This window comes from Phyllostomus discolor, chromosome 13, assembly GCF_004126475.2.
Source record: "Phyllostomus discolor isolate MPI-MPIP mPhyDis1 chromosome 13, mPhyDis1.pri.v3, whole genome shotgun sequence".
Lineage (NCBI taxonomy): Eukaryota > Metazoa > Chordata > Mammalia > Chiroptera > Phyllostomidae > Phyllostomus > Phyllostomus discolor.
This window is the reverse complement of record NC_040915.2, coordinates 42,278,976-42,303,108: the sequence shown is the minus strand read 5'-3', so window position 1 is coordinate 42,303,108 and position 24,133 is coordinate 42,278,976. Positions and strand designations below refer to the sequence as shown.

Here is a 24,133-nt window from a genome sequence, read left to right as displayed (position 1 = left end):
GCCTGCCAGGAGGGGCGCCAGGTAGGGCACCTGGAGGTCAGACTGAGACGGCCACACAGCCTCAAGCTAGCCTCGCTCGGACCCTGAGTGGAGTACGGAACAAGCTGGGAAAATTGAAAACTGCCTAAAGCATTTTGCTGGCTTTGAGACAGGGGCGGGGGCCCCGTAGGAGGGCTGCCTCCTGACACTGGAAAAGGCTGGGACCCTGGAGCCTCTCGGAGGGACACGCACCCGGCATCAGCCCAGAGAGGCCAGGGCTGGCTGTCGGACCTGCAGGACTGGCCCAGGCCGCGGCTGTGCTGGTCCAGGGCCCACTCTAGTCCGGGATGACTTCCACCTGTGGAGGTTCTGTTGCCAGCAAGGGCACACACGTGCAGGTTCCGAAGGACACGAACTGGGGGGGGGGCACCCTCGGACCCCGCCCACCGCTTTCTCATGGCCGTGATGAACCCACGCAGATCCCGGAATTGTGTAAAGCTGAGTTTTCACTCTTTTTTTTTTAAAGATTTTATTTATTTTTTGAGAGGGAGAAAAGGAAACAGCAACGTATTGTTGGCGCTCGCACGCCCCCTGCTGGGGACCTGGCCCACAACCCAGGCATGTGCCCTGACTGGGAATCGAACTGGTGACTCTGTGGTTCACAGGCTGGCGCTCAATCCACTGAGCCACACCAGCCAGGGCGTCACTTCTGCTTCTTTTAAAAAAGGCGTGAACTCCTCCCTTGCCCTGCACAGCCTCTGGTGATGATCCCTCTCCTCTGGGCCCCTTCGGGGCGAGCTCAGCAGTGTGTCCCTGGGTGCCTGTCCTCTCCCCTCGTCTGTGGGTGGTCTGTCCATGGTCCCTCCCGTCCCGCCCACCACCCCAGGCCCCCACAACTAACTCCTGGAGACACCTCCACCCCACGTGTCCTCAGCCCTGGAACCTGGAGCACTGGGGTCAGACCCTTCCCTGACCACAGCCTGCTTGCAGGGACGCAGGCTCCAGGCCCCACCTGCTGCCCGAGGCCCCACACTGCATCCCTAGCCCGGGTGCATCCCCAGCCCGGGTGTACCCTTTGAGGGTGTGTCTCAGCAAGACCGGGAGGTCTGGCTGTGGCAGGAATGACTCATTCACGCCTGGGTGTATCCAAAGAGGATGGCAGTAGTGGTCCACTTTTAAGAACCACCAATGACAGGAGCCCCGGCTGCCCAGCAGGGCGGGGTCAGACCAGAGAGGCTGCAGGGAAGGTCCTGGCGACTGCCGGCCTCCTGCTCCCACCACTGGGACCCCAGGGTCCGAGGGCGCCTGTGGGTGACGGTCTGCGGCCCCTTGCCCCTCCCCTGACCCACTTTGCCGGGTCCCGAGGCCATGAGAGAAGCAGGCAGCACCGAGGCAGCCCCTGTCCTGTCTGCACCACCTGGGAGCTGTGACGGGAGCCACGGCCCCCACCCCCCGTGGGACAGACGGCTGCCGGTGTGGAGCATGAGGCAGACCAGCCCAGCGGGCGGACACGCTGGGTGGCTTCCCTCCCAAACAGCGAGTGCCGCTTCTGCACGCGGTCAGCCGGGCAGCCTTGAGCCGCCTGCCTCCCTTCTCCCTGCTTCCTTCACGTTTGTGACTTTTATTTGATGTGCTGGTTCGACAGAGCACGTCCTGTGTGTCATTTCCTCCAAAGGCCCCACTTCCCAAGGAGCAGGTGTTCACGGCACATGGGCCTCTCACAACGCAGACTCGAGCGGCTGCACGGGACTCAGCCGGGGCCCTGCAGCACCGGCCTGTTTGAACAGTGCTGCTCCGAGGGCCACAGCGGCTCGTGCCACTGGACCCCCACCCTGACGGGCCTGGGCTCCCGGGGGTGGGGCTGTTCTGCGCCAGGTGCGGCAGTCTGTTGATATTGAAGGTCATCCACTTCTAATGACCTAGAACTTAGAAGCGGTCCAGGTTTCCTGTGGGCCCCTGTGACTGTGAAAGGACTCACTGATGTGAAGTTTGCAATGTTACGTCAAGAATCCGGTAACGGCCGTGGCTGGTGTGGCTCAGTGGATTGTTGCGTCAAGAACCCCGTGACGGCCGTGGCTGGTGTGGCTCAGCGGATCCAGCGCCGGCCTGCGAACCAGGTTTCCAGTGCAGCTGTGCGAGAGGCAGCCGGTGGATTGATTTCTCTCTCCCACGTCCACGCACCCAGAACGCAGGACCCAGCCTTAAAGGGGGGTACCCAGGTAAGTGGGGCGGGCGTCAGCACCACAGCCTGCACGAGGGGGTGCTGTAGGTTCCCTGTCACCCCACCTCCTCCTCCCCCAACCCCCACCTCCTTACCCTCCTCCCTGCCCCTGGCTACTTCCTCAGGGGAAGCCTGTTTTCACAGCCTGGGTCCCTGGTTCCATCCTGCAGTGTGTCCTGGAGGCAGACCCTCACCCCTGGTGGTTAATGCACCCTCGGGCCTGTCAGCCTTTTCACTGCATCGTTTTCAAGCACACACACGCCCCCCCACTCTGAGTGCCGGGGCAACAGGTTTTCGGGGGAGTTGAACCCCACCCATCGAGGTTGGCTTGTAGTTTTCTGTGCTTCGTACTAGCAAGAGAGAAAAGGAAGGAAGGAAAGGAGGAAGACTTGGGTTTTTGTGTGTGTCATCTCTCAGTGTGATCCTGTCATTCTGTTCGTCACCACGGAGCCGGCTCCAGAACCGCTCGCGGAGGGTCGCCGAGCCAGGAACGGGGCTTTCCCGGAGTTCCGTGAGCGGCTGTCGGCCGGCTCTGGGATCAGCACCCCCGCCACACCCCAGCGCTCAGGCCCCAACGCACACGCCACCCAGACGGGGGCTGTGGGCAGACCACGAAGGGAGCCAGTTAATGGGTCTCCATTTCAGGGGGGGGGTTTATTTTTTTTTAAGATTTTATTTATTTATTTTTTAGAGAGGGAAGGGAGGTAGAGGGAGAGAGAGAGAGAGAAACATCAATGTGCAGTTGCTGGGGGTCATGGCCTGTAACCCCAGGCATGTGCCCTGACTGGGAATCAAACCTGTGACGCTTTGGTTCGCAGCCTGTGCTCAATCCACTGAGCTACGCCAGCCAGGCTCGGGTGTTTTTAGTAATAAGCTTAGAGCAAAAGTCAGTGACAAGAAAAGAATAGTTTATTTAACAAAATCGGAACGCTGACCTATGTGTAAAACAACTGTACAAACGGCAACGACTAGGCAAACAGTTCAAGTTCACATTCAAGCATCACTTCAGTCTCCTTCACGAGGTCCTTCCTTCGCAGCTCCCCGGGCCGGGCCGCCTCCAGCCTCAGCCCCCGACGGACTCACACAGGAGCGGACTCACACGGGAGCGCGCGGGCGAGGCTGGAACCCCTGCAGCTGGCGTCCTGGCCAGAGGCGGGAGGACAGCAGTGCCGGCGGCCGCAGAGAAGCACCGGAGCAGCGATGGGCTCACCGGGCGCCGGCCCGCACCGAGGCCCACCGCGGACCCCAGCACTCGGCCCTGACCGGGTCCCCGAGGCGAGCCCCCGTCTCGGCAGGGGCAGACGTTGGTTCATCAGGAAGCACCCAGCCGGAGCACACGGCTGCGCAGGGACCACGTGACGTGTGTGAGGCACGAAGATGCCCGCGAACACGCGTGCAGTGGCCGGGCGGGCCGCGTCGGAGCCTGCTGCAGACGGACCCACAGACGTGCCCAGCACCAGCCGCTCGGGGAAGGCACCTGCCGGTCCGTCGGGGCTCAGCACGCGGCCAGTGCCTCCCGGAACGCCGGCCTCCGGGCCACGAGGACTGGAGACGTCAGGCCCTCCTGCTGGCGGGCGTGGTCGCGGCCCCGGCGGCCAGCGCGCGCTGCCGGTCGTACCTCACGGACACGACGAGGAAGAGCAGGAGCGTGGCGCCCTGGACGGCGGCCAGGAGGAAGAAGTAGTAGTTGAGGTGGCAGCCGTTGATGTTGCCTGTGGGGGGGGAAAGGGCCGTGAGCGGCGCGTGCGGGCAGCCGGGGGGCCTCTCCGCTGCGCCTGGGCCCCCCCGTGCTTGGGCTGCCCCCCCCCCCCAGGCCTCAAGGGGAGGCACAGCTGCGGTTCGCAGCACATCAGCACCACCAGCACCTGCTCTCCGACCACGCAGGAACCTGAGCCCCGGCCCCCCGCCCCGGCCGAGAGCAGCACCCGTCCTCACCGGAGTCGGAGTGGTTGCTCATCCAGCCGATGGCCTTGAGGGACACCAGGGCCAGCAGGCCCGAGCCCACGAAGGAGCCGACGCCGGAGAAGAAGAAGAACAGGCCCATGACGGCGCTCTGCATGGACCTGGGCGCGGCCGCGTACGCGAACTCCAGGCCTGGGGGGGGGCGGGAGGGGGGGCGTGTCTGTGAGCGGCGGCGGCGGCCGGCGCTCCGCCCGACGGGGCTGCGTGTGCGACGCTTTTCTCCCCGACTCGTGGGGGGGAGCCGCGTCCCAGCTCTCAAGCAGCAGCGGCCCCCGCGAGCGCGAGTAACCCCCCCCCCTTCTCGGAAAGGACGGCTGAGAGCAGCTTCTCCCCTCGTCCTGACCAACGGGGGTCATCGGGTCACACGGCACGCACAGGGCACGCCCCCAGAGGTCGGCCCCGCGGGCCCAGCGGGCCCCTGGAGGGCCGCAGTGGGTCCGCAGCAGAGGGCCGCGGGGGCGATGGCTCCGAGCCGTCCCGTCCGTCAGCGGGGTCGCTCTGCTCGTTCCCCGGGCAGCTGGGGCTCTCCAGGGACGGAGCAGCCCAGGGGGCAAAGCCCAGGCCGCTGCCCTGGGGTCTGGCCCCAGCTCCGGTGGGGGAGGAGGGTCTGCGCCCTCCGGGGGACGGATGGTGGGGTCGGGCCGGATGCCCGCAGGGTCTCCCCGGCTCCGCCCCCTCCCGCGCGCCATCGAGGTGGGGGAGGGACCTGGCGGCGATGTGTCTGGGCCGCGGTTTCCAGGCCACGACAGGGGAGCCTCAGCCAGCACCTCCGTCTCCCGCCCCGCTCTGTCCGGAGCCGGCCCCGCGGAAGGACACGCCCCGACGCCCCGACGCCCCGGGCCCGGCCCTCACCTGCTATGCTTGCGAATATCTCGCTGACGCCGATGAGCACGTACTGCGGCACCTGCCACCATATGGGCAGGTCGGCCGCGAAGTACAGGACCTTCCCGATGGTCTGGTTGATGGTCTTCTCCTTCACGAGGTCCAGCCGCTTGCTCTCCAGGATCCCTGCAATCCACAAGGGCAGCCGCCTTCACGCCCCGCCGCCACTGCACCGGGGAGCAGGGCGTCTGCCGCGAGCTGCTCGGGGCGTGTCCGAGGGACCCACGCGGGCCCACGGGCAGCACCGCCGTGCGAACTCTGCGTGGGGCCGGCGGGCGCCAGGCTCGCCAGCAGGCCGCTCCGTACGGTGAGAGTCCGGTCACGGTGCAGTGCCCCGGAACTGACACGGTGCTGCACATCAGCCGCCACCAAGAGACAACCCTCATTTCAGGGAGGGGACGGCACCCGGTGACGGCTGCCCCAGGGGCCCGGGGCCCGGGGGGCCACCGAGGTGCAGTCGCCGGTGCAGCCGCGCCCCACACACCTCGTCTGGCGTCTCTGAAACAGACGTCAGTGTGCCCACTCAACCCCTCGAGTGTCTCGACGCTCTCTTGCACGATTTTTGTTTGTTTAAAAAGGGGAGTAGGGAGCCCTGGCTGGCGCGGCCCAGTGGATTGAGCACAGGCCTGTGAACCAAAGGGTCACAGGTTCGATTCCCAGGAGGGGCCCAACCTGGGTTGTGGGCCAGGCCCCCAGTGGGGGGCACTTGAGAGGCAACCACACGTGGATGTTTCCCTCCCTCCCTCCCTCCCTCCCCTCTGTCTAGAATAAACAAACGACAGGGAGGAGGGAGCCACGCGGCGCAGTGGCAGAGCGCGGATCGCCACGCCTCATCAGCACACAGAGCACTGAGGCTCCGCCCCACAGGCCCGGGGCGAGAGCCGACCCGCAGCTACGGCCAGTGAGGGCGGCCTCGGCCCCCACAGTGCAGGGACTGAGCCTCCAGGTCAGCTGCTCCACACAGCACGGCGACCCCCTGAGCGCCGCCCCCGCCGCTGGGTGAGATAGGAAGGGCCTGAGGGACCAGCAGGAGCAGGCGCAGCTGCCTCCTCCCCGGAACCCGGGGCGACCACCCAAATGCTCGAGACGGCGGTCTGCGGGCCTGAGGCCTCGGGTCGGCGCCCCCGACCAGAGCGTCTGAGACCCCATGCCCACTGTGCGTCTGAACGCGGTCCAGGAGACCCTCCCCCCTCACAAAGTGCACGTGGACCCCCGCGTGAGTGAGCATGGGGGACCCCTGAGGCCCGTGGATGCACCTGGTGTTAGGGCTCCCCAGGTAGGGGGCGGGGGCAGCGCTCACCGGCGGCGAAGGCGGAGCACATGACGAAGAACATGCCCACGGCGACCCTCTTCAGGGAGGACGGCAGCAGGCCACGCCGCCGCAGCGCGGGGTCCACCAGCCGGTCCTTGAGCGGCACCAGCAGTACGATGAGCACCGCGTCGAACATGGTCAGCCAGGCGGCCGGCACCTGCGGGGGGCACGCGGTCACCCCTTTGCAGCCGCCTGGCTGGAAGGGAGGAACCACGCGCCCCAGGCACAGGAACCGGGCCCCGTCCCGGACCGCCACCCCGTCCTCACCGTGTGCGTGGTGGCCGTGAGGCTGGAGATCTCAGGGATCCGCAGGTGCAGGCTTTGCAGCACGTAGGTGGTCTGCATCTGGGGGGAGAAGCGGCGGCGTCACCGGCGGGCGGGCACAGCCCAGCCCTCGGACGCCCGCAGCAGCGGCCCAGCCACTCCGTGGCCGCACGCTCGGGGTGGAAACAGACAAGTCTGCCGTCCCGTCGGCACGGGTCTGCCTGGGGGCCTGGCCTGGAAAAGGACTGGGGTCCCCAGAGGAGACCTCCATGGCTGGAGAGGTGGGGCTAGGAGAAGCACAGGAGACCGTCTCCCGGCTTCCTCTTGGGAAACCACCTCGAAACACTTCAGTCAGCAGAAATGAGGTCGCAACCGAAACCGAGACCGGAGACCCGAGGGTCCCGGGGAAAGGCCCCTGGGACCCCCGAGTCCAGGGGCGGCCGAGGCCGGTGCCCGGCCCGCGCCCGCAGGGGGGAGGGGCCCGCCGCCGCCACTCACTTGGAAGTACACGGTCCAGTAGGGCACCAGGGCCAAGAACACGGGCACGGTCTTGACCAGGGCCCTCACGTCGTCCACCCGGTCCTCTGTGAAGGGCCCGCCGTGGGACATCTTACAGGAACCAAACAGACTGTGTTTAGGGGAGGGGGGCGGGGAGCCTCCGCTGCCTTCGCTTCAGAGACAAAACAGGGAGTTAGTCTCGGCCCGCCCGCCCCCACAGCGCCCTCAGCCACACCCTGACTCTGCCAGCGGCGGCTGGCCCTGCTGAGCCCGCTCCGTCCAGCAGGACGCGGAGCCCCCGAGGCCGGTGGCAAAGGGCCAGGGCGGCTCCCACCCTGAGCAGCTGCGGCTGCTCTGTCCCGGCACCGCCCACGCCAGCCGCACCGCGCTACACCGTTTGGACTTCCCGTCAGGTAACCTGTCACGGGTCAGCCTGACCGCCTGACCGCAGTGACAAACGGACACACCACGCAGGTGCGTTTGCAGCTCGGCCCCTGAGCACCCGAGGGCTGCCCTGGCAGCCACGCTGGGCCTCCCACTGTCAGGGAGCACGGAGAGGAGAGGGACCAGCCCCGGGCGGCCCGGGCAGCTCCCGCCAGCCCCCTGCACTGGGGGGAGCCGGGGTGCAGACAGGGAAGCAGTGGGCCGGGCAGTGGGGCTGAGCTGGGCGGGGCTCTGAGCCCACCCAGGGAAGGACGTCAGCCGCCCCTGGGCACCAGCCCTCAGGTGTCGCCCTGGGCTCGGGTGTGCTGGCCGGTCGGCGGCTCAGGACCCCCGGTCCCGGCTCCTGGGTGAGGGCTGCCCTCCCTCACCCGCCCTGGGTCTGTTTCTTTACAAAATGACGGGGTCCCGGCGGACGGTGCTGAGACCTTCGCTGGCTCCCAGACACTAATGTGGGGACGTGCTCTACGGGCCTCAGGGGTGGGAGAGAGAAAACCAATAGTTCTAACTGCACGGCAGTCTGCACGCCAGGGGAAGCCGGAGACACCCAGCCAGGGAGCTGCCGGCTGTCTCAGGGGCTGCGTCTTGGAGCGTGTCCAGGTTACGGGCACCCCCCCCACAACTTCAGTGTCTCATCCTGCAGCACCCAAGGGTGCCCCGAGGAGCCGCAGCTCCCGCCAGAACAGGACACAGCCAAGGGCTGCACGCACCCACGCACACGCTCTCCCAGGACACTGACGGCCACGCCGGGCAGGCAGCCGACGGGACTCCTCGCTCGGCCCCAGCACAGGGCCGTCTGCCACACAGGGCCCCAGGCCGGGGCTGGGGGAAAGGCCCCGCACATGGGGGGGTGCGTGAGGGCACCCTCCGGACCCCCAGCTTTTCTCAGGTGGGGCTGCTGCCTCTCGGTGCATGGAGGAGGCCTCCACAGTCAGACTGGAGGAGGGGCGATAGCCGGACCCTCTCCCTGGCGTCACTGCGCACTGAACCCTGAAACGCCTGTGAGGCCGTGGGGTCCTCCGAGGAAGGTCTGCCGGGGAACAGCCTCGAGGCCCTCCCAGTCCGCCCCGGGGAGAACAAAGTCAGACCCACGCCGAGGCGGTGGGGGAGGGGCCGGCCCGCGGAACCTGGCCAAGCCATCTGCTCGGGCTCGGGGACCCCCGCCCCAGGAACACCCACCTCGGCCGGAACACTCCCTGCGGGGACTGACAGAGCAAGTCCCTGGGACTTCCCTGGAGCGATGACACAGGCGAGGCCCCAACCACACTGTGGTGACACTGCGATGACACTGTGGTGACACAGTGGAGCGGGCCTGTCACGTGCCCGGAGACTGAGTGCCCGAAAGGGCTGCATTTTACTGCATGCAAATCACACTCCAACAGGTGACCAGAGAGAGATATTCTGAGGGCTCCCCTGGGGCCGAGTTCCTGGCTTTTTTTCTTCATGAATCTGCACTTGGGTGGCTGGCCCGCCTGCCCCTGCCCCTGCCCCTGCACCCCGGGACTTCCCCAGGACCCGGGTTTCCAGCTTTAAAACCCCAGCAGCGCTCGGGGCTTTCGGAGCTCCCGCCAGAAAGCCCCGTGCCGAGGGGACAGGCTGCCCCCCCAGCGGCTCCGGCCAGCCGCAGGGACGCCGGGGAAGGTGCCGCCCCCGGGGAGGCAGCGGCGGACAGCGGGACGGCGGGGGCCGGGCACTCACCCCCCGCGATCGCCTTCCGCCGCGCGCCTCCGCGGGCGGCAGGCGTAGGCCAGGATCCGGACCACGTCGGTGAAGGCGCTGCCGTCGGGGGGCTTGCTGACGAAGACGCGCTGGCCGCAGAGGAAGAGGAGGAAGGCGACGCCGATGCAGACGGCCGGCACAGTGTAGCCGGCCACGAAGCCCACGTTCTGCTGGGTGTAGGCGACGCCGCCCAGCGAGAGGATGGCGCCCAGGTTGATGCTCCAGTAGAACCAGTTGAAGAACCTGCGCGTGGCCTCGGGGCCCCGGTCCTTGACCTGCGGGAGGGGGGGGGGGGGGCATGGGCCGTGTGACCCTCTCCGGGGGCGGACTCGCGCAGGTGCACGCAGCGACTGTGCTCACAGAGCGCCGCCGTCGGCACGGCCGCACGCTCACACACCCTTCGCCCTCCTGGGCCCTCGGGGGAAGGCGCGCCCGCCCACCCACTCGTGGTCACCGCGCAGCCCGGCCACGTTCCCCTCGGCCTCGCCCAAGTCCAGCAAACCCTGGGGAGTCTCAGCCACCAGCCACGACCACCAGCCCGGGGGACGCCTGCCGCCCCTTACAAACGCCAGCTCCTGGCCCACAGCCCCAGCCCATGGCCACGCCCCACTGGTGACCGTGGGGCCCGGGAGTCTGCCTGGTAGTCCGCTCTCTGGGCGCTCCTGCCCGCAGCCCCATGCGTCTGGAGCCGAGAGGGGACCATGGGCTGACACGGGGACCTCAGCTGCTTCGAGGCTGGCAGGGCTGGCACCCAGGCCAGAGATGCCGACAGCAGGCGGGGGAGACCCCGGAACCCCGCCCATGAGCTCAGACGGACACGGGCAGGCCCCACGGGGCCAGGGACTCAACCGGGCTCCAAGTGCCAGACGTGGTGCGGGCCCTGCCACTCCCTCCCCACACGGACCCCACGACCACGCGCCACTGCTGGGACAGGCTCCGTGCCCACACGGTCCGCTCCAGCCGGCGTCCCAGGTGGAGGCCGGGGTGGACCGCACACGGGCCGGGCCGGGCCGCTGTCCAGGCAGGCCCTTCCCTGTCACCCTCACATCACTCATCCCGCGAGGTCGGGCAGCCTCCGCTCCAGGACAGACCTGACTCTGGTCCTCATTATAAACGCCTCTTGTAAACAACAAGTGGGGTTTGTAACAGGGCTCCAGCAACCACTCATAATACCCAAAAAGCAGCTTTTTCGCAGCCCTGTTACTTGATACACTACTTTAAGCTCTATTTGTCACAGTACTGGCAAGCGCTACAAATAACTATAAAGTGGCCGCCGTCTCAACCTGGAAATCCAGGCTCTAAAGAAACAGCTGCAGGGAGGAAGTCCTCGGTCGGAAAGGTGCCGAGGCCCCGGCCAGCGGCCGGGCGACCCCCGAGGACTCGGTGTGGTGGGGGCTGCCCGGGACGCCGAGGCGGACAGCTCTCCGTGGGGGCGGGGTGCACTTCAGCACGCTGAGCGGCGGCCGCCCCACAGACAGGCCGGGGGAGAGGGGGAGGGCGGAGGGGGGAGGACCACAGGCAGAGGGAGGGCCCAGAGAAGACACGGCCACGGGAACACAAACAGGCAGTTTTCCGCGGGGAGCGGGGCCGGTAGAGGCCCGGGAACGGGAAGCTGAAATCATGGCACACGCAGTCACGTCTCGCTGGGCCACAGTGGGGGCCGCCCCACCGCACCCGACGGCCTCTCTGGACAGAGCAGGAGCCAGTGGGCCCTCTGGCGGCCTAGCGCGCTCCCAGCCTGAAGATCCCACTCACCCTCACACCCTGTGCAAACCTGCCGGTCCACCTACGTATCTTTTTCATTTCACTGACTTTAGAGGAGGAGGGAGAAAGAGGAAACAAACACCAACGTGCCGGCCCGCTCACCGGTGCGCTCACTGGCTGAGCCTCGTGTGTGCCCGGACTGGGGGGTCGAACCTGCAGCCTCGGGGTACCAGAGCGACGCTCTAACCAACTGCGCTACCCAGCCAGGTGTCTAAACTTCCAGGTGTGATTCACCAGAAGCACTTCAGAAACCCAGGCCTGTGACTAGGGCCCCAAATCAGCACGCACCAGCCGCTGCGGGCAACGCAGGGGAAGCTGGCTCCTCGGAACTGGGAGGCTGAGTCACGGCCTCGAGCCTTGCAGCCCCGGGCTGACTGACCACAGCCCTCCCTGCCCGTCCGTCCTGTGCGTCACCACCCCCGCCCTCCAGCCAGGGCGGACACACGCCCCGTGAGGGCGGAAGAAACCACAACCACCAGTTCACGGGAGCTCGGGAGAAGGCTGGGACCGCCCGCAGCGAGTGAGCTGGCCGATCTGGAAACACTCCTTAAAGTGCGCAAGAGCGTGACTGTCCCCCCTCCAGAAGAAAAAACGTTTCGTTTGCTCTTCCCTGGTAAAGTCAGGCTCCCTTCGTCCAGGTCACAATCTCAAGGCCTCAGTCTGTGTGTGCAGAACAGCTGTGACCGAGAAGAAAGTCAGGCACTGGCGGGGAGCCGGGGCCGGTGTCTCCCCTCAAAACCTAACAGCCTTGGAGTCTGGCCCCTGTCTTCCCTCCAAAGTCAGCGGAGCCCAGAGGGCTGCCCGAGGCCCTACGCAGGAGACAATGACATACACCAGCACAAAAAGCACCTCGATGAAACAAGAGCTGTCCTCATCCTCACGGAGAGGCGGCCACAGGTGACAAAATGGCCTGTCCTGAGGAACCGCCTGGCTCGCTTCATGCCCCCAACCACGCCCCTGTCCCCAAGCAGCCAGCACCTCCGGCGGGTGGGGGACCCTCTGAGACGCCCTCCAGACCCCCCGCGCAGAGCGAGGACACGACTCCCTCCTGCTAGGAGGCTCTGAACGGAGCCCGCGCTATCGTGGGGAGCCGCCCCCCAGAACGCACAGCAGCGCTCTGCTCTGTTCCCAGAGCCTCGGGGGCCCCGCCGCCACCCAACACCCCCCTCATCCCACCTGCAGGGAGCCGGGTCCCTCTGCAGCCCCCAGCCCCCGCCAGTCTTCCCGAGTCTGCACACGCTGCTGCTCCGCCCAGCACACACCCGCGGGACCACGCACTGCGTGGCCTCCATGGCCGTCACATCGGCCGTTTTATCCAATGTGGGTCCATGACCAAATCATCCCGGTTGTCCAGAGAATGTGCTTTTGCACAACCTGGGCTCTCGCCCCGAGCACACTCGGCAGCCGTGTGTCTGGCAGGGTCCTGTCCCCCTCGACCGTGTCGGGCCGAAGCGGCAGGCCCGCCGTCCCGCGGGAGAGCATGCCTCTCTCCTTAGTGCCCACGCTCAGTTCCACGTCAGGCGAGGGCGAGTCCTGCCGTGCACTCCGGGTCGCCTCTGCAGGGCCGTCCGTCTACGCTTTTAAGAAGCCGTTCGCTTCTCGCCTGCTGTCCACTGGGGGCACTGACCGTGAGCCCAGGCCCGCTGTGTCTTGCCCACCAGGCACCAGGACAGGCATCAGGCGCTGGCGGGCTGGCACAGGCAGCATGGGAAGAGAGCCCGCCAAGCAGTAAGGGGCAGGCACGTGATATACACTGCAGTCATGTGACAGGGCCTTCTGCAACAGATGGTGACTGTGCACACAGCTCCGTGCCCTCGCTGCTGGCCCCGGAGACCAAAGCCACAAGCCTGGGCCTCGAGGCCCAGCCCCACACCGACCATCACAACTACCCACCCCCCCCCCATTATAAGGTGTCGCCTTCCTGTGACTGGGAGCGCCACACAAGTGTGGTTCAAGCTCCGATCCGCAGCAGAGGCTCTGGGGTCCTGGCTGTGTCGCTTGGGGCAACGGAGCTGACCTCTCAGGCCTCACGTTTCCCCACCTGGAACAGGGCGGCTCCTGGACGGGGAATGCCCAGCACAGGGCCTGCTGCGCAGCACGCCCCCTGTGAGCGTGACCAAGCACAGGGCCACTCAGCACCAAACTGGCCGTGTTCTTCCCTGTTGCTCACCCCTCCTCCCCAACCTGCCCTGGCCCCTCCCACGGCGCGGCCACGCCTCTCTCCCACCTGCCCAGGTAAGCCTCCTACCAGGTTCCCTCCCTCCCACACAGCCTCGTCTGAATACCAGGCCTCCGCAAGCTCTTCCTGAGAAGGGGAAGGGAGAAACACTTCAGGTTTCGAGAGACCTACACTGCCTGTCGCTACTGAACCTGCTGCAGGGGCCGGGCAGCAGCCCCTCTGCACAGGCCCGACAGGCCGGGCTGGGCTGCTCCCATACGGCTTTGTCCACGGAGGCTGAAACCCGAGCCTCACAACTTTCGCTGTCACAAAACACTCCTTTTCTTCCCCTACCACTGACACGCTCAAGACCCAGTTTTATTCTTAGCCCCAAAAACAGGAAGTAGCCAGATTTGGCTGCCAGGCCACAGCTGCCAGGCCCCCGGGGCTGCAGAGGCCAAATCTGTTAGGAACGCAAATCAGATCAGATCACTCCCGATGGAATCCACGCGGGCGTGCACCGTGCTGAACTCAGACCTCAAGCTCCTTGGCACGCCCTGCCTACCACCCTATTCCCACTTAAAAAAATAACATTTAACATGTAACCTTGTGTAAGTTTAAGGAGCAAGAAGTGTTGACTTGATACACTTATGCGATGCAACACGGTTGCTACTGTAGCTTCAACAGCAACAAGGGCTTCCTCTCTTCCAGGCGGCCGGCGTGCGCTCTTGCTGGTGATACCCTGCCGGTGTCCGCCCCCACGGCCCCTCTGGAGACGGGCGGTCCCACCACTTGCAGCCGCCCTCGCCAGCACTCCCAAGTGGCACTTCCTAGGAAGCAGGCCGCTTCCACGCGCAGCCCCCTCTCGCAGCCCACCCGCGCGCACCCCTGTTCCGCCCCTCCGCCGGCCGCACCTGCGCTCACCTGGTCGGCGCCGAAGGGCGTGATGTTGGCCTTGACAGCGCCCACGCCCAGACCGACCACGGCGAGCGCCCCGAGCGCGGCGGGCGCGCAGTAGCGGGAGGGCGGGTCCAGGCAGGACGGCGCCGAGCAGTTGCGGACGCGCGTGGGCTGCGGGGTCCCGCAGAGCGCGGGGCGCGTGCTGGGCGCGGCCAGCAGCGGGAAGGCCAGCATGCCGAGCAGGTAGAGCGCCAGGCTGAGCAGGATGGCGCGCGCCCGGCCGAGCCGCGCGTCGGCCAGCCAGCCGCCGAAGGGCGACACCAGGTAGGTGAGGCCCATGAAGAGCAGCAGCGCCTGGCTGGCCTGCGCGCCCTCCCAGTGGAAGGGCGCGCCGTTCAGGAACAGCACCAGGTTGGCCGTGACGCCGTAGAAGGCGGCGCGCTCCAGCAGCTCGGTCAGCAGCACCGCGGCGCAGGCCAGCCGCCGGCCCTCGAACGCCGCCCGCCGCGCGCCCAGCAGCGGCGCCCGCTCCCCCGCCCTCCCGTCCGCGCCCTCCATGAACCCGCCGGTCCGCTCCGCCGCTCGGCCGGCGCCGCCGGCTTGGGGTCTCGCGAGACCCGCCCCGCCGGCCGCCTCGGCCCGCCCCTCGAGCGTTCTCATTGGGCGGGCTCGCTGCCGCGCAGTCCGCCGGGAACTTCCGGTGCCGCCCCGGAAGCTTGTCAGGGCGGGGCTGTCAGTTCAGCTGCTGTTGGGGCGAGCGGGCGGAGGTGCCTGCAGACCCCGGGCTCGGCGAGCGGCTTCTCAGCCGGCCGCTCCGAGGTCCCAAAGCCCCTCCTGTCCCACCGCTGCCCCTGCGCCCCCTCCTGGCGCTCCTGCCGGAGGACGGGGTCTCGGTCTGCGCTCCCGCCCCGTGCGCGGCTGCTGCTTGCGCGCGGGCGCTGTGCGGAGCCCGGTGGCCCCGGAGCGCCCCCTACCCCCCCCCCCCCCCCCGCCCCCGGCCTCTGCTCTCCGCTGGATGCCATTGCACCCCAGCTGCTCAGTCGTCACAACCAAACATGTCCCCGGACCCCCCCCCCCCCCCCCCCAGTGGCCCCCGGGCAGCCAAGGCGCCCCCATTGAGATCCACGGTCCTGGAACGAGTCCAGCCTGGAGCCCGTTTCCTTGCCGCGTGCCTGGCACCCTGCTGCGCTCCGCGTCTGCGGCGTTGACTGCTCAGAGCATTTCCTTTTCTTTTTCTTGTCTTTTCACCGGTCCGTCTAAAGCCGACCCCGCTGGGTCCCATTACCCTGCTTCGCTTTCTCCATGGGACCCGTCGTGTTTTCTGTTCATTCCTTTGTCTGCCCAGCTTGTCCCTGGTCCCCACAGGTACAGGGGGCAGGGCCCTGCTCTCTCTTGCTCCTCCCCGTGCGCCCCTGGAACCCCCAGTGGTGCAGGCCGGGCCCACGGTGGGACGACCGCTAGAGGGTCCGGGGCTTCTGTAGCAACGGAACTTTCTAAAGTGGATTGTGCTGATGGTGGCGCAAATCTGTGAATGTTCTAAAACCCATCGTATTGAGCACTTTCAGTGGATGAGCTGTGAGGTGCATGAATTATGTCTCAGTGAGGCTGCTGTCCCTGAAAACGTGAGTTCATGCCTAAGAAGTGGGAGGTCTCACTTGAGTACCTGCATGCCCTGCGGTTGAGAGAACCAACGTGAGCTCTAGCAACACGGGGGCTTGTGGCCGCCTTACCCCAGCGACCAGCCAGTGAATCCCTGCGCAGGGCCGGGCCTGGGACCTGCCTGGTGGACTGTATGGTGGAAGTTCCCCGGGGCCAGGTGCGGGCCCAGCCTGAAGAAGGTCTGGCAGCTCCTGGTGGTGAGCCTTTGAGGGCCCCGAACCGTGGGAGGAGAGCCCGGCTGTGTTGCTGCCGTCTCCGGTGGAGGGACAGTCAGCAGCTACATGGTGCGGGGTGCCTGCGTCTGCAGACCCCCAGTGGAGCGAAGGCAACCACCGGCCACAGCAACCTGGAGCTCGGCCCCCCTCGGCCTCATTCCCTGTCACAGGATCTCGAAGAAGTAAAATAGTGGTTATTTTAAACCAGTGAGTGCTGGGGGCGTTGCTGCCCAGCTTCAGATCATGCAGATGCACCTGCCCCCCCACCCCCCACGCCTAGACTGGCACGTGGCTTCCAGCTCACCTGCATCCTCCCCTCTCCCTTCTGTCTGGTCTTTCTTACAATAAAGAAATTATTCTCTACGTCCACACTGTCCAGAGCCTCAGGCCCCCTGTGGCTGTTTGCCCTGACGCCACTTCATGGTTAATGAAGTAGAAACCCCGCCCCTCCGGCACACCAGCCCTATCGCAGGTGCTCAGGGGACACAGGTGACTGGTGACTGCCATGCTGGACACTGTTCCACCAGCGCAGAGGCCTGTCGGACGGCCCCGCTCTCTGCCGATGTGCATGGCTGGCCACTTGCCCCGAGTCCACACCCCTCTTCTCCTTCCCACGGGAATCCCGACGCCACTTGGGTGTTTGTCAACTGCTGTCCTCACCTCGCCCTGCCCCCCACCAGCCGCCCGTGCAGGCAGGGAGAAACGGACTTCACCTTTGTCTCCGGATCTGACTGGGAAGACCGGCGCTGGTCTCTCCGGCCTCTTGACAGTGACAAGTTCGGGGACCCAGGCTCGAACCATTCAGGGGGTGAACTTCCCCTGGGGCCCGGTCAGGCTACAGGGACGGCCTGCAGGGGAGACGCACCCTTCTGCACAGGCAGGAGGCAGGGCGCCCGCGGCCCTGGCGGCTCCTGGCGGCGGTCCCCCGAACTGGCTCAGGACGGGGCTACCTTGGTGGCCGGCAGGGCAGAGGCTCAGGGAGAAGCTGGATGATAAACTTTGGCTGTGTTACCCACTGTGTTGGATTTCCTTAGAGTGACAAGCCACCCGCTGTGACTCCATCAAAAAAGCGGGAAAGTAAAAGAAAGAATGGGAGGGTGACTGGATTCCCCCCCCCCTCCCGCCCACCGGGTGCGGTTTGCTCTCTGGGTGTCCTGCCCGGGCCCTGTCATTGGTGACGGGTGGCCCCTGGGCTAAGCCTCAGAGGTCGTATCACTCAAGACTCAGTGTACGTTGACACCTGCCACTTCGTTGGGCACGCCTGTGCCCGGGAGTAGTGTACGAGTCTCTCCTGTGTACAAATCACCAAGTACATACGTGACCTTGCACACACAGCAGGTGTCCCCGGGATGGGCCACATCACATGACAAACTACGGCTCCGTGGGAGGACTCCGGAGCCCTCGGAGAAGGAGGGCCTGCCTGCCAGGGTGCCCGGGGCGTGAATGGAAATCAGGAGCGCTCGGCCCTTCCTTGCCGGTCGCCGCCTGTCCCCTGTGCCCTGCTCAGTGCAGAGCGTAGAGGAGGTGACAGCCTGATTCGGGAGCCACCCGAGACCCAGGACGCCTCAGGGGCCGGCAGGTTTCTCCGACACTTGCCGCGACACTTCTGCTTCTCCTTCCGCAGCTGCGCCTCCGGCCCTGCGGTCCCATCTGCTCCCTCAGTTTCAGCTTCCTCAAAACGCTGCTCTTCCAGCCGCCGCCGCCGCCGCCGCCGCCGCCGCCGCGGACTCCACGCCTCCCAACGCCGCTCACTCACCTGCTCCCCACGCCGTGATGGCTCCACACCACACACACGGCCCACGCTTCTGCTGTCTGGTCCCCAGTTCCCCACAGAGCTCGCCCGCGGGCGCCAGGGCGTGGCCCGTGTCCTTGGCCACATCACAGTTGCAGGCCCTGCCTCGGAGCTGTTGGCTCTTCAGAGGTGCAGCCTTGTCCTGGGTCCAGTTTCCTCCAAGGAGCCCCTGCTGCCACACTTCTGCCTGGCTCCAGGGGACCCAGGTGGGAGCAGGAAATGAAAGGACTAGGACAGAGGCAACCGACGCAATGGAACCTGACATTCATGCGCACGGGCTGTGGCCGCACGAGCCCCCTGCTCCACCCCCCGATGCCAGGTCGTCCAGCTCTCGGGGTGACTCGAGTTTGAGGCTCACAGAGGGTGTGAGAGCGTGAGGGGGTGTGGCCAGGACGATGGCTCTGGACGTGGCCTTTTCTCAAGCTCTCATTTTATTGGACTCACATGAACGGCAACCTCTCACTTCTTGGGTTCCTTCAAGCCTGCGTTTTAAGGGCCCACAAGACACCTGCAAGAGTCGGGGGATTGCCGGTAGAGAGGGAGGGAGGCGAGGGGGCAGCGAAAGTGAAAGACCTCAGACTCCTGCTTCCTCCTGCCCGAAGAAGTGAGGGCGTCAGCCAGCGCGGGCCCACGCCCGCCTGGGCCTACAACGGGCACTTTCGTAATTCCTCACGCGTGTCCGAATCCATACTGCAATCACGAAATGACAGCCGGTGGTTGGTTATAAGTGTATTTGATTTTTAGATCAGGACGTACAGGAAAGATCAATAGAGACGAATATAGGGGCTGAGGGTGGAACTGAGTGCTACACAATCCAGCCCATAACGACAGAGGCCGCGTGGGCCCGCGGGGAAGGGTGTGGGGTGCAGTGGATTCCAAGGAACACGCGTGCATGGAAGCAGGGCGGGGGGCTGTTGGGAAACAGAAGGTCTCAGGGCGGGGTGCCCTCCCCAGCCTGGAAAGTGAAAGCCGTAAAGGAGAAGTCTGTCGATTCAGTTACAGAAAGTCTTAAAACGAATGTGCATAAAAAATCATTTCCGTTAGCAGCAAACTGAAAAATAAATTTGAAATGCACATGACAAAAGGGGACGTCCTTATTTGCAAGGAGTTCTTAGGAATCGTGCACAGTGCAGGGGACGAACAATCGAATCCAACGTCGTCACAGTGAACGGGCAGACGGCAGGGACAGCCGGCCCCGGGCCCTCAGCACCTCTTCCTCCTCCTCCGGGAGCAGCACTGTGATTTCCTGCTTAATTTGATGGTTCAGGTAGGGCAGGCGGGGCCCCTAGGCTAGGGGTCCTCAGGTGACCACGCCTGTCCACTCAGCAGCAGTCCTCTGTTGATTCTGCGTGATTGGCTCAACAATGAGCATGGGACCCAACTTGATCCCTGACTTACTCTGGAGTGACCAGGAAAAAACCCAATTTCTCTTTCTGGTGGGTTTGTCATTGCAAAGATACGAGCCTGGAGTCCCCAGGCCCACGGCGTGAAAGCCAGGAGTGACGCAACCCCGAGGAAGGTGGAGGTGAGGAGAGAAAGACCTTGTTTCTAAATGACATTTGCTAGGCCTTGGGTCTGACTGTGGCGTAAAGAACCCTTTTTTCCTCTGTGGGCATGTCATGTGCGAGCCCCGGCGTTCTCTTTCTGACGAGGAAGTGTGGCTCTCTGTCACTTGGGACTGACAAGTCCCAACTCATGCAAGCAACACATACAGGTGCAGGCACGCAGAGAAAAGAAAAAAGGCACATGCCCCCTGGAAAAAAAAAAACAGTCCAAATTACACCAGTAATTTAAAAATGCAAAGAGAGGGGACATGTTTTGTCACTTGAACTAGAAAACTCCCAGTGTCGCCAGTGCTTTGGGAAACGAGTGAGCTTGTAAGCGGTCAATGAAAAGTAAACATTTCTAAAGGGCAGTAGTCATTTGCGGCGGAACCACATTCGGCCACACTGGGTGCAACTCCCCTTCCAGGGACCCGAGGATGTGCCCGGAGCCTTGGCTATAAAGCGCTCACCACAATGTTGCCTAAAGTAGCAGGAAGACCGGGAGCAGCAAAGGTGTGCGATCAGAGGGCACAGGGCGCCGTTCCCTGGGATACTGTGTAGCTGTTCCAGTCGCTTTGTGGAAGCGGACTCTGGGGAGGAAGGGAAAGGCACTCCTGGTGTGTAACTGTATCAGTTTCCCACTGCTGTGTAACGAGTTGCCACACCGCTGCCATTTGCCCAACACCCGGCGATCAGCTCACAGGACCAGGGGCCCGAGGTGGGCGTGGCTGACCCGGTGCCCAGCGCGGGGTCTCTGAAAGCCAAGATCCCACCTGGGCTCCTCCCAGGCTGTGAGGGGTCCGGTTCTTGGAGGCAGGGGTCGAGGTGCCCGTCACCTGCTGGCTGCCAGCTGGGGGCTGCCCTCTGCCCCTGGACCCTGCCAGCGTCCCCTTGCCATGCAGCCCCGTCACGCCCACAGCCAGCAACAGGGAATGACCCTCGCCAAATCCCTGTCGCGCGTTGACTTCTGACGTCAGGAGATGCCCAGTCTCTTGAAAGGGACCGCTTCCGGGTGGGACTCGCCCTGCTTTCCGGGCAACTCATCCGGGCCCGCGGTCCCACCGGCGGAGCCCCTTCCGACCAGCGCCCGGGCCGGTGTTTGACTGAGTGATGGGGAGGGCATCAGACAGGAGGCGGGGCGTCCTGGGGGCACGGTTACAATTTTGCCCACCACACTTAGTAAGTAAAAAAGAGCCGATTAAAAATAAAGTATGTATAGAGTGTTCCTATTTTTGCAACCACAAACCAAAAAAGACTACAAACCACCAACAAAAAAATACCGTGTCCCTAAAGCAGAGCCAGAGAAACACGGTGGGATCCACACTGCTCCTCGTGCCTTGGTCTCCCCCTCTGTGAGGTCCGCAATGCTGCGGGGCGCTCAGGACCCCACGCGGCCCTGGGGCAGTGCCCGGCATCCACCTGTTTTATATGACGGCTGGAGGAGCCTGAGGCCCCAGTGTGAACAGTGCTTGTCTCAGCGCAGCGGGGTTCTGGGCAGTTTAAAATCCCGCTCTGTTCACCGGTGTGTGTTAAACACGGGCTGTTCACCAGACAAAAGTGAGCGAACAACGTACAAGAGTAAACGTGGACCTCGGGATGGCCCGGTGGCTGCTGGGGGGGCAGGCAAAGCGCCTGCCCCCCCAGCAGCCCTCCCCCACCGGTGCAGGCTCGGACCGTGTCCCTGGCGTGATCAGAGGCACGCCCCAGGCTGCCGGGCCCTCTGTCTCCTCGGGCAGAGAGAGGTGGCAGCCCCTGGGGTGAGCGTCCCCTTGCGGGAAAGTGAGGAGTCCGCCGGTCTGCGGTCAGCGGTCAGCGGGTGGCGGAGGTCCGCTTTCTCACGGAGTCACCTAGTCTGGGGGACTTCCTCATGCTCACCAAGCAACCCAAGAAGGAACTAATTACCAACAGCTTTTTTGGGGGGTGGGGGCTGGGGGGAGAGTATCGCTTTCCAGATCTGCCAGGGAGAGGCAGGAAAAGGAAACACAAGCAGGACTTTCAGACCACAGTTCCGCCCGGACCTTCTCCTCCGCGAGGAGAGAGCGCTGCCCCCTCCCCCCACGGACGTGCACCGCATCCGTGGTCCTGGCCGCCCCAGGGAGGGCCGGGGTGGCGGGGGGAGCCTCCTGTGGAAAGGAAGAAGGAGCCCCCCCCCCCCGTGGATGCCTCGAAGGCGCAGCCGGGGGAGAGGGTGTCGAGGGCTGATTTTGATCACAGAACCGTCCCCGCAGGCCACATGCCCGCGGCACTCTCCCTGGGAAACACTATCACTTTCCTGCAGGGCAGATGACAAAGTCCCCTTCTCCCTGGCGCCCGAAACCGGAGGACTAATCTGAGCAAACGCCACGATCAAAGGGGAGGCAGGCTCTCCTGGCCTGTGTTTTCACACCCTTGTTCTGGAGAGCTCTCCTTAGTCTGGAGAACTCTCGGGTGCCCGGCCTCCCCCCTCCCCTCCCCCGGCGACTGTGTCCACGTCCTTCCACGAGGACACCTTCGTCTTTGTCCCCTGTCCCGTCTCCCCCCTGGGAGGATCGTGAAGGGCTTCGTCAGGATGAGCTAATTCGTTAGGATTCTGTTTGTAGCTCTTCTCATGCTACAGACAGTGAGGGGGAGCGGCGAGTGGATCGAGAACAGGTCCCGGAAGACACACCAGTGGCCCCTAACTCACGGAACGGGTGTGTTCCCGAAAAAGGGGGCATCTGCCCCTCAGCCCAGCGAGCCCCACTCCGCCACGGGCTCCGAGGAGGGTCAGGAGTGCAGTCTCGCCGGAATAAGGCCCCCCTAGGCTGCTGGCTCGGAGACGTTAATTCAGCACACTGCTGTTGAGTGCCGGTTCTCGGAACGCTGCCCCAGGCGAGCACACGGGAGCCGGTGAGCTCGGCACCCAGGGGAGAGGGAGGGGCCGGCTGCGTGGTGACTACAGAGCAGGCCGGCGACAGGACAGAAGAGACCTCGGGAGGCGGGGACAGGAGGGGAGAGTCCCAGACGAGGCCACGGAGCCAGAGTGAAATGGGGCCTCCTCCGTGGGCTGAATGGGGACCCCAAAAGGGTGTGTCCCCATCCTGGTTCCTGTTCCTGGAGCCGTGCCATCTCTCGGTGAGCGCCGTTCGATTCGGTGGCAACGCGCCCAGGTGAGGGCCTGCGTCTCCCAGCTGCCGTGGATGGCGGAGGTGCTCACGTGGCCAAGAAGATAAACAGCATAAGGGCTGCGTGACATTCCAGAAGGAGCCCAGAAAATAAAACGCGCCGTTTGGGGTGCACTTCCTTCCCACTGCGTGGCATGGGGACAGACGGAGGGGTGGGGCCCCACAGCCGTGCGGCACCTCGAGGCCACCCTGAGACCAGGGGCCCAGCCCCGGGAGGCCGGGGTGCGAGGAGAGGCGCCCGCCCCCCCGTCCCCAGTTCCGGCAGAGGCAAGAAATGAACTGTGATTTCTGAAGGCCGAGCTGGCTTTCGGCAAAGCCAGAGCATCACGTCCCGCCCCTGCCTCTTCCGTGTACCCGTCTCTCCCCAGCACCTGTTGCGGTGTGTGGTGGTGGGGGGGGGTCCCCCAGCTGCTTTGGCGTGGTGCTGCCACACTGGAACTGATTTTTGCTCAACTTGAACATTTTTAAGACAACTCAGTTTATCCTTTAACACATCCAAAGGGGGCGGGGCTATTTGGTGCTGGTCCTCGGTGGGAAGGATGGCTTCCCAGTTTTCAAGACGTAGCAGAAATCCCGGTGCCGGTGCCCTGGGAGGGGACCACGGCCGCCCTGGCCCCTGATGGAGGGAACTGGCAATCACCCCCATATTCCGACCCGTGAGGTGGGGGCCGTGGGCCCCTGGTCCCCTTGGGAGCAAGCAGCAGCCACCCCCAGTGCCTGTGTGTGTCCGGGCAGTGGCGGATGGGAGGCCTACCCCTGGTCTCCGTGGGAAGGGACCCGAGGTCATCATCGGGGCAGACCCACGGCCACGCCTGGTCTCCTGGGACCCGATGGAGTCCATCCACAGTCCCCTGTGGTTCCTCGGGTCCGCCCCCACCCCCAGCAGGCGCCCCCTCGCGGCCCCGCGCCCCCGGACCCCCGGCGCAGGAACCGGCGAGCGCGGGCACGGCCTCGGGAGCCGCGGGCCGGACTAACCGAGCCCCGCGTCGCCGCCCGGGTCCGCAACCCGTCCCCGCCCCCGCCCCCGCCCCCGGGCCAGGTGGCGGCGGGGCGGTCGATGGCGGGGCGGCGGCATGCGGCTCCTGTTCCTGGCGGTGCTGCGGCCGCACACCGGCAACGCGGTCACGGCCCAGCGCATCCGGTAGGCACCGCGGTGCCCGGCATCGCCGAGCGGCGGGGGTGGGGGCGGGGGCGGGGGCGCGGGGTTCGGCCTGGCCTCCGCGATCCGCGCGCGCCAACGGCCGGCCGGCGGGGCTGCGGGGACGCGGAGGGCTGGAGAGAAGCCCCGCCCAGGGCCCTGCCCCCATCCGGGCCGAGCTGCTCGGGGACGGCGGTGGGCAGGTCCGCCCGGGGGCGCGGAGGCTGCTCGCGAGCCGCCCGCGCGCCGCCCGCGCCGGCCTTCGCGTGCCCGGCCTGCCCGCGGCTTTCTGCGCACGGCGAGCTCCCTGGCTGCGGGCCTCGGTGACGCTTACCTTCCCCGGGGGACAGGAGAGTCGGCATAAAGACACGTGGGCTGCCCGGTGACAGAGGGATACTGTAACCGGGCCAGGGCTGCGCGTGCGCAGGTGCCATTTCAGGCAGGGTGCCCGGGTGGCCCGCGGGCTAGCAAAGGGGGACCCCTGCGGCTGCGCGCGGGAGGCGGGGGCTGGGGAGGGCAGCGAGGGCGCGGGGCCTCCCGTG

General features: G+C 65.5%; 2 protein-coding genes across 2 annotated transcripts in view; one reads left to right on the top strand and one right to left on the bottom strand.

The window, feature by feature from the left end:
• Positions 1-3,478: 3,478 nt before the first annotated feature.
• On the bottom strand, positions 3,479-14,695 carry SLC15A4 (solute carrier family 15 member 4). Its single transcript, XM_028503654.2, has 8 exons — positions 14,125-14,695; positions 9,258-9,553; positions 7,119-7,290; positions 6,624-6,701; positions 6,345-6,513; positions 5,015-5,170; positions 4,136-4,294; positions 3,479-3,912 (listed from the first exon to the last, which is right to left on the bottom strand). Exons 1-8 carry the CDS (start codon positions 14,656-14,658, stop codon positions 3,755-3,757), a joined length of 1,722 nt encoding a protein of 573 aa, XP_028359455.1. The 5' UTR covers positions 14,659-14,695; the 3' UTR covers positions 3,479-3,754.
• Positions 14,696-23,369: 8,674 nt separating this feature from the next.
• The window catches only part of GLT1D1 (glycosyltransferase 1 domain containing 1), a 30,054-nt gene continuing 29,290 nt past the window's right edge, over positions 23,370-24,133 (top strand). The window contains exon 1 of the mRNA XM_028503653.2: positions 23,370-23,594. Coding sequence (XP_028359454.1) covers positions 23,527-23,594 — 68 coding nt within the window. The 5' untranslated portion in view covers positions 23,370-23,526. The remainder of the gene's footprint in view (positions 23,595-24,133) is intronic.

Bases quoted from the DNA above. Each gene is read 5' to 3' on its own strand.
- SLC15A4 (XM_028503654.2), bottom strand. From the start codon at position 14,658: ATGGAGGGCGCGGACGGGAGGGCGGGGGAGCGGGCGCCGCTGCTGGGC. The intron at 6,702-7,118 runs GTGAGTGGCGGC...TTCTCCCCCCAG, and splicing joins ACTGGACCGTGTACTTCCAA to ATGCAGACCACCTACGTGCT. The intron at 4,295-5,014 runs GTGAGGGCCGGG...GCCCCCCCCCAG, and splicing joins GATATTCGCAAGCATAGCAG to GCCTGGAGTTCGCGTACGCG.